We start from the raw sequence: 13,613 nt of genomic DNA on the forward strand, positions 1-13,613 counted from the left end.
ACTCAATCGCGATTTAGATTGTCAGCGAAAATGCAAACGAGAATTCTCGTCGTTCTTACCGTCGTTCTTACCGTTCTTACTTAAAAAAAAAAGTTGTAAAATCACAAAAACATTAAGAAACTCTTAAAAAATTTTTATATGTATAGGAAGTAATACTTTTTGCAGCACCTGTCTAAATAATTAAGCGTTGAAAATGATAATAATAATAATATTAATATATATATATATATATATATATATATATATATATATTGGGAGAAGAATATTTAGAAAATAATTTAAATTTATACCAGACACTTTGCCCATAAATTATTTATCCGGGCCTTTCACTTAATACCAGCAATATCGAATTTATCATATTCATGTTATCGTGTCATTAGCGACACGTGTATGCTTTAACGACTGAAAAAGTAGGCAAAAGATTCACACTTAGTGCGGTCGTGGTATATCACGTTGACTGGTTATTTCATAATCTCTGTATTTCGACACAGAATTAAGTCAGCTGCTAATACTCGCCAAGCTGTATATGATAACGGCTGTATAAGACACGATTTCATGACTAAAGTTTATTTAAAACGTAAAAGAGAGATCACCTTTGTCTTAACAATGGGTCCACACCTACGGTCGGCTCGTCCAGGATCAGCAATTCCGGATCGTGCATGAGAGCCACTGCGAAAGATACTCGTCTTTGTTGACCGCCACTAGCATGAAAAAGAAAAACACTCGATATTAATTTATTAATTAATGTACAGCAAGAATTTTTTTATCCACTAAGCGAAATCAAGAAACGCGTCTCGCGCTAATAATATATGTTTTTCGTAAAGTGCTTTTATGAGTGAGACGGTCTAAAAATATAATAAATCGCTGTTTAATATTTATATTTTCGTAATTATTCTGTTTGTGAAGTTTTCAAACAAAAAACATAAATATGTAAATAGATATCTTCTTGGAAAAAAAAAAAAAAAAAAAGAATGTGTTAAAAAGTGGAATCGCGCAAACTGAACAACGTCTCTTTTTCTAGAATGTAAAGTCGAATCGGCTGGGAAACAGAGATACGCGGTTCTTTTTCTTCGAAGAAAATACTTTCAACTTTCAACGAAGACTAGCAAATTTTTGCAAATATGTTTTTACGAATCCGAGATCTTGTTGTGGTTTTTAACACGCTGATACAATAGGGAATTAACCGGTTCCGCTTGCGTGGTCGCGGGTGCGAAAAATCCATACCTGAGATTCTTCACCAAACGATTCTGCGAAGGCAGATCAAGAAACTGCAGCAAGAAACGCAGCCTCTCGACGATCTCGGCTGTGCACATTCCGAATATCCAGCCGAAGTACATCATGGTCTCGCGGATGGTGAACTCGCCGTAGAGAGCGGTCTCCTGCGGCATGTATCCGACCCTTTTCCCAGGCACCCCGGAGCCCTTCGTCCCGGGTTTGCCGCCCAGTACCCAGATCTCGCCTGAATTTAATCTCCTCCGGCCGACGATGCAAGATAACAGAGTAGTTTTGCCGCATCCGCTGGCGCCCAGTAATCCGTATCTAATACAAATAATTCGCAACAATCTATTTCGACGGCAACGATCGCGCTGAGCTGGATTCAGACCGAACGAGCGAGTGCGAAACAAAAAACAAACATGATAAATTTCAATTCGGCTTTAGACCGTAAAAGAACATAACAAAATTACAACTTAAGAGGAGATCTCGATATTTAAAAAACTTTGCCAGTAGGAAATGCGCTCGGAACACCTTATGTAAGAGACCGATTTTCACGAGAAAACAAGTTAGGTGATGAGAAATATGTTTGTATAGCCCAGGGGCTTTAGTCTTCGAGACCGTCTCTGAATGAACAGACAAATCAATTCATACAAAAGAGCGTCATTTACATTTGTAATTTTCATCAGAATGCTAATGAAAGCGTAGTTATAGTCAGCTTGAAAGGTTCGTGGTCCTTGAAATTCCAGGTAAACACAAATTCTCGGGAAATCGTTCATAATTATGGTCCTGGCGGTTTCATCGGAGAAATACAATTGTTTGCACGACTGATAAGCGTTCACAAGAGAGTCTCTCGTCAAAAGAAACAAAACAAGCGTCGCCCACGCGTCTTGTCGAAAAAATTTGTGGAAGCCCAATAAATAAATAATCAAATTTGAATTACAACGGTGGGGTCAGCTGAAGGCTGAACGCAAACATGACGTAACATATGGCGAGACGAGATCGAGAAAATAAAACGTAACCAAAGTCAAATGACAAAGAAATTGTTATTGACTGTTCATTATACCCTTCTTTCTGATGTATAGAATAATTTCACCGCTTCCCCCCATTCCCGACAGAATTCTTATTCAAATACGGATTCTCGACAATAAAAGGTTGATTACATTAGAATAATAATTTTGGACACAATTACATCACAGCATCTCAAAGATATGTTAAATTTAAAAAGAATACTATTTAATCTTTATTTAATTAAAGAATAACTACAACTTCATCTAATACTTGTCAAGTTTCATCAATTCTTAACACATTCATACTCCTTTGAATGTTCAAGACGCTTGTCATCACCTTAGCAGTAACAGTGTTTTGTTTACAGATTGCGATTGAATAAATTCATTGAACGTTCTTATTAAAAAGACAGGATGCCTTAAGAACTAATCAACCAAATCTTAAAAAATTATATAATATGAAATACGGATAGAAAAGACTTGTCAACATCGATTTAACATTGTGTTGATTGTAAAACTTCATTTGTGCCACTAATTAGTAGGTAATAAAATCACTTTTTATATATTTAAAAAATTATTTTAAAGTAGAAATAAAAAACTAATGTATAAATAAAAAAATGAAACAAAATGGAAAAATTAAGAAATATCGGCAATTAGTAAGGATCATTTTAATAAAAACATTAATTATTTAATTGATTTTTGTAATAGTATAACAAATATTAGTCGCAATAAAGCGATTTATCACAATAAGAAAGTGTGCAAGTAGAAACTTGCACATTGCTTCCTCATAGTTTAGTTTGCGTATTGATATTGTTAATATTGCTCGTGACGGTAGTTACGCACAGGAGAAAGACTAATTTAAAGACGGATGAAGATATCGTTTATAATATCAGAGCAAATATTATTAATTACGAGGAAGAGGGAGGCGGTGAGGCTGATGCGCGTTATGATTTAAACGTCTTGAGAGCTATTTACCACGCACCATACCTATGGATTCTAAGATAGCTCCAATTGGCCTACAGGGTAGAGGAACCGACAAAGTTTGAGACATTTGTGGCTTCCTAAATGGTAAAAAAGAAAGCTGCGATAAAGATTCGACGATGTAAGGCATTATGCTTACGAGAGAGGAGGCCATTCAGATATATATATATATATATATATAATGCCTTACATTTTTGCTTCTAGGTTTTTAAATAATTTTTTCGGTTTTTCAGCGAGATAGGGAACTAGCCTATCGTCGCAATCCTCAACCTGGGGGACCATTCTGAACCAACCGCTTAACGTCTCTTCCGAAAGACGGAGCCCAGTCAGCCCAGTTTTCTCCGCACGGGAACCGTCTTCTCGTGCGCGAGAGAGAGAGCAGCTTCTTTTTGGAAAATTAATTCCATGCTACATGGCTCTAGTGGAATCGAACCCGGTTTTACAGATTACGAGTCTGGCGCTCTACCACTAGACCACACTGCTCCCCAAATAAGGTAAATATACTTTTCTATGTTCAGATTGTTTTGTAGTTGAGAGAGTAACATATCGCGCACGTATCTCGCAGGTTTCTCTGGCTGCGTTTGTTTATCAAAAATAAATGGTTAGAAAACGGACGAATACAAACGGACGCTTTAGAGTTTGCCTGTAAATATTGTATGCTAAAATATGCATGCCCAATATTCCGCGATTTGTACGACTTGGACGAAGAAACTCGTAACTTGGCCATCTCATGGTTTATGGATAATAAAAAACGTATTATATTATTTACATTTAGTTTTTACATCGTAAATGAAGAAATTAATATATTTATTTATAAGTGGTTTTCAAGTGTTAATTATCTGTGACCGTGAGAATTAAGATAAAAAACAAGATAGCCTTGATCAACACCCGAATTTTTAAAAAAATGTATAATTTAAGTCTCATAAAATAAAAAATAGAGATTTATTTAAATAATAAGTCAGTTTAATAAAATGACTTAATGAGTCACTTAAAAGTCCTATCGAATTCTTGCAGAATTTAATGAAATTGTACAAGTTGGAGAACGAGCGTTAAATTGTTGGGGGGAGACGATTATGATAACATCGAAAGAAGTTTCTAAATTATTTTTAGAACAACATGTCAGCACATTTTCAACGCATTGTTGCGAGTCGCTTTTATGCAAGTTATTTGATAAACATTGCATTTTGTCCCAATTCTTAATAGCACGCCGCAAAGTGTATTATTATATCCTTAGCTTCTGTGTTTTCATAATACGTATATAATTCTGGTTTCTGGCATAATTTAGACCAAAGAGCTAAGAAAAAGCGGTCGTGCGGCTCAAGGCGCATAATTTACACTAAATTATTGTCCCAACCTCGCGGCGTTTAACACGAAAGGTACATAGTCGGCGTATCCCGATCGCGTCGCGATTACGAAACGCGTACTGAAACGATTAATTTCCTGGTGGCCCACGTAGTTGCACATTGTTTCGCATTATGAAATAACTATCGCGGATAGATCCTTAATCGTCAAATCGGAATCTCGCGATTTGAGCCGCGGATGAAAGATCGCGTTAATTAATTACACGCGACGCAGGATTAGTCGTTAACGATAAATGGCTCATCGTGAAGATAGAAAACGAGTTTCTCGCGCGTCGCTTTCTCGTTGTAGCACATTGGAGTTAGACAGAAAGGCATAAGTACGCTGGATTTTTCGCGATTTCGATCGCCATTACACGAGGAGAGGTACGTATCAAAACGAGGAAGTTAGGCAATATCTCGATGGCAACGAATTTATAGCAGTATTAAACATATGAACGTAACATATAATTAGAAATCAAAGAAGTTACATTATTAAGATCACTATCATCTTGCTGATAAGTTTATGTGCTTCGAATATACATCAGATCGAAGACCGATCAAAGATTTTACACGTTAAGCATTAAACATCTCGCAAAATATACATCTCGCGGGATATTCATGCCCGATAAAAGAAAAATCGCTGTATACTCACATCGAGCCCTTGGCCACCGTCATGTTGAGATTCTGTAGGACATGGTTCGGATTCTTGCTGCTGCCGTAGATCTTGAAGGCATGCCTGACGCTGACCGCCTGCTGACGATTCCAGGTAGGATTGTTCAACCCCGGAGTCGCCAGGACGGGGTTGCTCGACGTCACCGTCGCCAGGTCCATGTTGCCGTCCGCGCTGTTGCTCTGCATCGTCGTCGCGTTCGCGAGACCGGCAGCACCCGCACCTCCGTCGCTGCAAAACGAAAGCGCACGTGACGGTAACGAGAAAGTAACGGTGGAAATTACGGGCGAAATGACGCGATATCGTGTACCGCGGTGTCTTGTCACGATAGCGCGATTCAGTAAAGAATCTCTCTCTCTTCGTGCCGGCGTGTTGCACGGTATACTTGCAGCGTGTCGTGTAAAATTGCAAGGCAGAACGTCGCGACATCGCAGGGCGTTAATTGCAACGTGCTCCACTAAGAGTGAACTGTTGCATTTTGCCGTTTCTGTGAATAGGAGACGTGTAACAAAGATATATATATATATATATGATTAAGTCGAAAAACCGACCATGTGGATTTCTCCTTATTTTCAGAGCTTTCTATAATCTCGTTGAAAATGAAAGATAAGCGCTTATCTGAAATCTCATTGAAGTAATGAAGATGTTAACGTATATAATTAACCCTTTTACAATCCAACTTTTCTTTCTCTAAAAAACATTATATAACGTGAAACTCTAGCGAACATAACGTTTTATTATAAAAGAATGGTTTATAACTTGTAATAAAATAGTACGCTAAATTGTGACAAAAAAATAAAATATAAGACTTGAAAAATATAGATATATAAGTGTGTAACTTCAAAGTTATATGGCTTCACAGAAAATTAAATTGAAATCCAATTGATTCATTTTTTAGCGCTAGACTTCCAAATTTTATTAAAGGCAAGGGAGAGACTATTTTTCGAAATTCTCTTAGGGCGTTAAAAATTTAATACACGTGTGTTGCGTCGAATACCAAACTACAATATTATAAAAGGACTCAAAAGCGCGACGGTCATGCGAAATTGCCGCGTGTTACGCGAAGAAATGGCGAGAAAACGATTCTGCAAATCTCGGCGCGAATTGCGCGGCACGCGTATAGAAAGAGTCGAGCGATGGCGGTTGCGTAACCGAGCGCGCGGCTTTCTTTTCGCTTACGCGCGTGGCGATTCATTGGGCAATACGTTGACGCACGCTCGTGTGTGTGTGTGTGTGTGTGTGTGTGTGTGTGTGTAACGCGTCGTGGTTTAACGTACATACAGGTGTGTATGCGCTGTCGGGGATGCGGAATACGTAACGCGTGTGCGATGCAGCGCGGCACGCGCGCGCGGGTAATGCGTGATCTCGCGCTCCCGTTTCGCGGGCGCCGCGCGCCGTGGCCGCTTCGACGAGCCCGGGTCTCGCGATTTCCCTTTCTCGAACGGGAATTCGAAAGAAAAGCCCGAATTTTTGTACATTTTACTCACGAGCTCGAAATTTGTACGCCTTCGATATAAAAGATATACCTCGCTTTAATTATACCTCGTCCGGGAAAGCGTTTCCCTTTCCCATTAAGATGTCGACAGATCTCTCCCTTTTTTCGCGACGCATTTAATTGGAAGTAGCGTTGTCTTACTACGTTTTGCCATTATTATTTGTTGCGCAAATTTAAATGCACCAAGTAGAATTAGCCCGACGAAATCGATCGTCGAGCAACTGTTCTGAATAGATCGTTATCTTCGGAGTAATCAAAGAAAGTTTCAAACGTACTACCTATTAAAGTGTTAAACGAAAAAAAAAATTAATTGTGATAGAGGAAACGTATAATTACACTGTTGAATTCGTAGTGTCAATTTAGGTTCAATTTGAGTTATATTTGAGTTTTTAATCCTTCCTGTAAGTTGCCACTGCTCCTACTCAAAATATGTCGTTAATTTAACTAAAAAAATGTTAATTCAATTAAACCAATGAAATTAAAATAATACTGTTTTGTTAAAATAATAAATTTTGACATACATGGTAGTTAAAAATAACAAAATGTTATTTAACTCAAGATGTTGAATTAAATTTCATCCTTTAATATTTAACAGTGTATGATGACGAGTAGTTTTCGAAATACAGCACCTCAAAGAGTTGAACTTTTCATACCTTATTGCAGCGTAGTGCGGGTGCAGTCGATGTCGATGTACGATGCTGCTTACGATTAAGGTGGGTGTACAGGTGTGTGTGTGTGTGTGTGTGTTTCTTCCCTCAAGAAAAATGTCTTGATTATGAGCAGAAGGGATGAACAATTCACAGTATAACAATGTACTAGTATTGAAATAAGGAATCGCGGGTATATAAACTCGTAAGTATATACGTTTTCAAGCCGATGCTCTATCGAGACCCTAAGTCGTCTACAGACGATTCCGAGTTTCGACCTCGCAAAACTCATGTTCGACCGTTAGACGCCGTGCCGTCGTAGCGACAAAATTCCGACGACTGTGGCGCCGTAGGGCAAACCGGGCTCGTGCGACGACCGGTCCGACGACCGTATATATACTTACGAGGCAATGCTAATGATCCAATTAATGCGTATTACTTATTTGTACCCAATGGGTATATATGGAAAGTCCAACTTTGGCGTGCTGTATCTCGAAAACTACTCGTCATCGGACTTTGGGCCTATTGACCACTTTTGTTCTACGTGTTGAGAACTACCACATATCAAATTTCCAGAAAAATTAGCCGAAAGCCATTTCCCATAAGGATTCTGCGGGGTCCTTTTTGCTAGGAGAAAAAACGCGAATTTTGCACTTTTTTTTTAATTCATAACTTTGAAACTATCCGGTAGAATTTAATTTTTCTTGCAGATTCTAAAAGAGATGTCAAATCTTAATGAAAAAAAAATAGAGCGATGTAATTTTTGATCGTTATCAACAAAATCTCCAGAGGGTCAAGTCAAGTAAGCCGATTTTCGAGGGCTCTTTTTTCTTAAAAGTAAATGTTTTTGCGTAATTTCTTAAAAAATTAAACTCGAAACGATAAAAAAACATGACTAAACACGATTTACCTAGCTCTGTGTGTGTGTGTGTATTATACACATTCTATATCAAAGTTATATTTATAAATCAATAAATAATTGTTAATATTGAAAGACTATAACAAAAACGTTAATATTTATTCAATAATACTTATTTAGTACCAAACTAGCAAAAAAAGAAGTATAATTTACTTTCGAATTTCAACCGAATCGTACACACTTGGGTCTCAGAGACCCAATACTCTTTTTACATTCGCACTGTTCCGTAACTGACAATGAGCGACAACCGAAGATCTACCTATAGCGGCAAATAATAGGGGAAGGACCAAAGTTTTTTTTACGCCGCAGAGCCATCTTCATAATGTCAATATAGCCCCGCGATGCCAGTCCCTCGAAAATTTGACCGGGTCTCTCAGACTCGGAAAAGTCCTTCTAGAGTTAATCAGCTATATCTTAAAATAACACTGAATCAAATCATTATAATCGCGATTATTTTTCATTTATACATGCGCATAATTTGCGTATTTATACTTATATTTAATACATAAAGAGATGATAGGCTGGATATATGTATTATATATACAGACACCGCGGCCTTAATATCGCTGCAACACGCGCGATTTTCTGAAGTTTTCACGCATATTTATTCGTTGGATTATCACGCATTGCGCACGTGAAGGGAAATCATGATTTAGCAACGTTTTACCGTGTGTAATATTACCCGGCGAGTTGCTGCCGTCGGCATGTATGCCGTCTCGAACCGTGCAAAAACTGTATCGCGCGTCTGCATCGCAAAAATCGTATAAAATGCTTGCGCGCATTGTGGACAGCATGGGATTACGTCACGACTCGAACCTGGGCTGTAAGTGCTAAGAGCATTAGCATTGAATTGAAATGTAGAAAGTATTGCAAAATTTATTATTAATTGTCCGCTGTTATGATGAAACGTAAAACGATCGTTGGAATAAAAAATTATTAAGATCAATTGTTATATATCAAAATCGATTCCGTTTATTGTCATTGATTTCCCGATCGGTCTTACGCTACACGTTGATTAAAATAACATATTGACCGTTCTATAATTACAGTCTCATCAGGTTAATCGATTACTTGACCCTACCTTCAAGGTAACCATCCCAACACCTATGTTGACCTGCGCTAATGATTAATCTACCTCTCTGCTGCAGCGGACAATTATTTCACAAGTGACTGATGTTTGCGGGCATAATGAAGGGAGAGAAGCGATTTATTATTTCTATTATGTCGTTGTTAAGTAATTCGATTGTACAATACGAAAAATACGTAAGAAAATTAACGATTGACGAAATGCACGAAACCTATTGAAATTAATTAAAGCACGCTGCAATGTTTCGACGTCATATATAATCAACGTTAACTGTGCATAGCGATTTGCGACTTCATCGGCGTGTAACGTTCGTAATCACAATTTACTTTTAGCTTCCTTGATTGTGTTGCTGAAAGAAATTATTTAACTTAATAAGATATTAATTATTGATGCACCAGGAACACTGTTTCGTAATTCAAGTGTATTACGTTTCGTATAAATACATTATACAATAGAATAGTATAACATTTGAATTTAAAATTAAAACAGCAACGGATTAAATAAAATAGTATAGCCATTGTACAAAATTTAAATTAAATAAATGTACATAAACTTTTATGCATATTTAAAAATATTAATATAATATTCAAAATAATATATATAATTTTATACGATTATAATATAACATAATATATATATAATATAATAAAAATATTATACAAATAAATATATAGTAAAAATTGTGTACGATTATAATGTAATATAAAATCTTTCGCGTATTTGACCTTATTACAGATAAAATTTAATTTGTTGTTATGCATGCATCTAATAATTGCAGATAAATTGCCGCGGTATCGTTTGAGGAAATACATCGCTGCGAGCGAACGACTGGGTTCATCCGTCATCTATTTAGAATTTTAGATCGACACACAGCGAAAATAATAACGTTTTTGCGAGGATCTTGCGAATCTATCGTGATGCATTGCGGCAAACAGGTTACAATACCGGACACGCAGAATGCGCTATTACGAGAAAGAAAAGGAAAAGACCGGACTGTGGCCATCATTGCGCAACTTTTGCGGCAACGTCGCCGCGTCGTAGGAAAGAACACACGAAGACGAAAATGCTTCCGGATACGCTAATAATGCGATTGCCGATCGCACGCGATCTCTATACGAAACGACGATCGTGCATGCATGTTCCGATTAAGAGCCGCCTTGGACGATCTAGAATTCACGACAACGGAATTCCATTTTGCGTGATTTTATGTGTCGCGCAAGACAGATAGAACATTTGCAGATTTGAAAATGCATGCGCACACAGAATGTGAATCTCGGAACAGGTACATGGCACGTGAAATCATAAGAAGCAGAAGAATTGTACGCGACCTGCAATCGGGTGAATTTGCACAATTGTCTGCCTGCTCGACGTGATGCGTGCGTGCGTGCGTGCGTTGATAAGAAATGCCGTTGCAGCCGTAAAACGTAGCGTTGCGAGAGACCGATGGGTTTCGAGAAATATGTGTGCTGGCACACCTTTTGACACCTGCATATTGATTGTGACACTCAATCATAATCGAGCAAACGTCGAAAATGAAATAAAAGAAATTTTTGCGGTGTGCAAACAACATTATAACATTGTAGAAATATCTCAACATAACGATTAGTGCGCTCGTGGAACTCGTTTATCATACAGATAAACGAAGTTTATGCGGATTGCAACATCTAGTGCACATACGTGGATAACGGATAACAAAGATCCAGTTAAAATTGTAAATTTAAAGACAACCTTCGTTGATCAATCTGCTCCTGCGACGTGATTTCGATGGCCGGCACGGAGCCTGATGACATATCACCGACTCGAGCCGCATGCCGTCTAGCTTTTCTTGTTAGTCTAGATATAAAATAGATTAATACCGCCTGTCAGACGGAGAAAATATATAACCGCGTGTACATCACACATGATTGTTACACCACGATTATTACGTCACACATTACATCACACGATTAGCGATGGATTCATTCTCCGATTTCATTTCAGTTGAATTAATAGGGTGTGTGGAAATGCATTACTTCCAATGCTTTCCATCCGAAAGTTGTATACTCGCACACATTACTGTTGGAAATTATTTATAAAAGAATATAGAATACATCTAATTTTTATAAAAAATATAGCCTTGTACATATAAACATGTAATTCAATTAAATTATTTTGCTAATAAATCTTTTTCTTAGTTTAATAAATTTTTTTAAGTGGACTTAAAAATAACAGCTGAAACTTAATATATAATAATTATTATTATGTTAATATCTTATGTAATTTCGAAGATGACTCGATTGTTTATCTCAGGAATGACAGCGAGCACCTTCTACAAATAGAAGCGAAAGAGAATTCTCATTTGAAGCCATCGCTAAGAAATTGCTAGTAGGACAAGAATCCTTTACCGATCGGAGTGCACTCGCCGCGTTAGCTCGATCTCAGGTAATTGCCACGTTAATGTGGACAACTTGTCGCGCTGTTTGCGTCGCGTAATCGTCTCGCGTCTGCGGAAGAAAAAAGCTATACATCGCCGTTGCGAATAATCATTCTAATGTTATTGACCTTCATACTCCCTTAATAAATTCGATAAATAGCTCAATTTTTTTGCAATATTCATTATCCAATTGCAACATTGAAATATAACGCAGAGAATGCAGAATAATACAATCGACATAATTATTTACCGGTTATCAAATCGTATCGGTATCCGTGATACGAATTTAGGTCGGACTCTGGTCGTGGGCGGGCACGATTTGACGTCCCGTTTGCGTCCCATGGTTGTGTTTGGCCTGGGAGAGAGGAAAAGCGTATCTCCGTTGATATGAAAGTAATTGGATCTGAGATTGACACACCATCCGTTGTGCTCAATTTTTATTATTCTACAGAGTCTAAACCCAAGACCGAAACATATGTTATTACAACTTATTGTATAATATAATACTCCTCTCACCTCCTTCTAAATTGCGGTTCATATAAGATATAGATAGTGGCACTTTTCTTTGTGATAATATATATGGAAGATTTTATCTATGATTCAATGCAATAAGTTTCCGAGTTGAGAAAGAGAGAGAAAAAATAGACATCAGTTTTGTTCGATTGTTAATAAAATATGTGTCTCAGAATACAGTAAACCTCGGCGCTTGGCCAATCGATCGCTCGATTTACCAAGGTTATACGTATATTCTCATTTAGACTTTACATCTTCATCGATCCGCGCATTTCTTCCTTATATTTATTGAGCCATTACATCGAAATTGGTCGTAGAATCCAGCAAATAGTCGACGCAAACAAAATCAACAAGCAATAATTATATCTTTTAAAATTTATGTAAATTGCTGTAGTATGCAGATATATTTATGAAATTAACTGTCTAATCACGTTTCTTGTACGCGACAAGATATAAAAAATTGAAATAAATTATGAACTATTAAAATCATATTTGCAGCTCGTGCGGGAAAACATTCCTCGTCGCGACATAACATTAGTATAACGTTGAAGAAATGCCTGGGAAACTTGTTTTACTCATACGTTACAACTTTGCGAGCGCTCTAACAGCAACTACAAACCGTATATTGTGATTCTCGGGTAAACTTGCACGTGTGAATATCGTCATACTGAAGTGACAGCGAAGGTTGACCGCGAGAATTGCACGTATCGTAGACAGGACAATTGCGTATACTCTTGCGTACTTAATGGCACCGATGTCGGGGTTCACCGTCGCCGCCGGTACTTAATACTGCACGAGCATAAGACGATATGGTCACGGTCGCGTATAAAGACCGCTTATTCATCCGACGATCTTCCCCGGTGGGGGATAACGTGACGGATCGTGACTTCTTTGAATAAGTATGAATTGTGTTTTCATTAGTGTCACCAACGATAAAAGTGCAATGTATCGTATAAAAGTATATACGAATCATATATGCGTTGCGGCGAATTCGTGTGAACGAATAACTTAGTCATGGCATACAATTTTTTTCGTATATAATTATTGTTAAGGCGCTTGCAACTTGAGAACGATATATACAAAGTTTGTCTAAATAATTCTTTATGGATTTCTTTTTCATTAGTCGACAATTTACGCGCAGTTCAACTATAATTAACAGATATATCGATTTATTCCTGAAAATGTGTCAGGCGTTGTGGAAACATCGTTGACGTCAAGTAAAAACGCATTGTTTAATACATCTCATTATCTCGCAGTTTTTAAGCGTTTAATCGATGGTTTGGCGATTAAACTTGTGGAATTTTCATTACGTAAATGAAATGGTTTTCA

General features: G+C 37.5%; 1 protein-coding gene across 5 annotated transcripts in view; it reads right to left on the reverse strand.

The window, feature by feature from the left end:
- Positions 1-13,613, reverse strand: part of Snu (ABC-type transporter snustorr) — a 52,225-nt gene that overhangs the window by 9,995 nt on the left and 28,617 nt on the right. For 2 of the 5 annotated variants that reach the window (XM_077410638.1, XM_077410639.1), the window contains 3 exons: positions 5,193-5,441; positions 1,225-1,539; positions 594-701 (listed from right to left, as the gene is read on the reverse strand). In XM_077410638.1, the coding sequence (XP_077266764.1) occupies positions 594-701; positions 1,225-1,539; positions 5,193-5,441 (672 nt within the window). Of the gene's footprint in view, positions 1-593; positions 702-1,224; positions 1,540-5,192; positions 5,442-11,086; positions 11,192-11,742; positions 11,842-12,021; positions 12,226-12,903; positions 12,966-13,613 lie in introns of those variants that run through there. The other 3 variants (XM_077410636.1, XM_077410635.1, XM_077410637.1) reach the window with 3 other exon arrangements.

Source organism: Temnothorax americanus, unplaced genomic scaffold (genome assembly GCF_048541705.1).
Source record: "Temnothorax americanus isolate GAGA-0224 unplaced genomic scaffold, ASM4854170v1 Scaffold29, whole genome shotgun sequence".
NCBI lineage: Eukaryota > Metazoa > Arthropoda > Insecta > Hymenoptera > Formicidae > Temnothorax > Temnothorax americanus.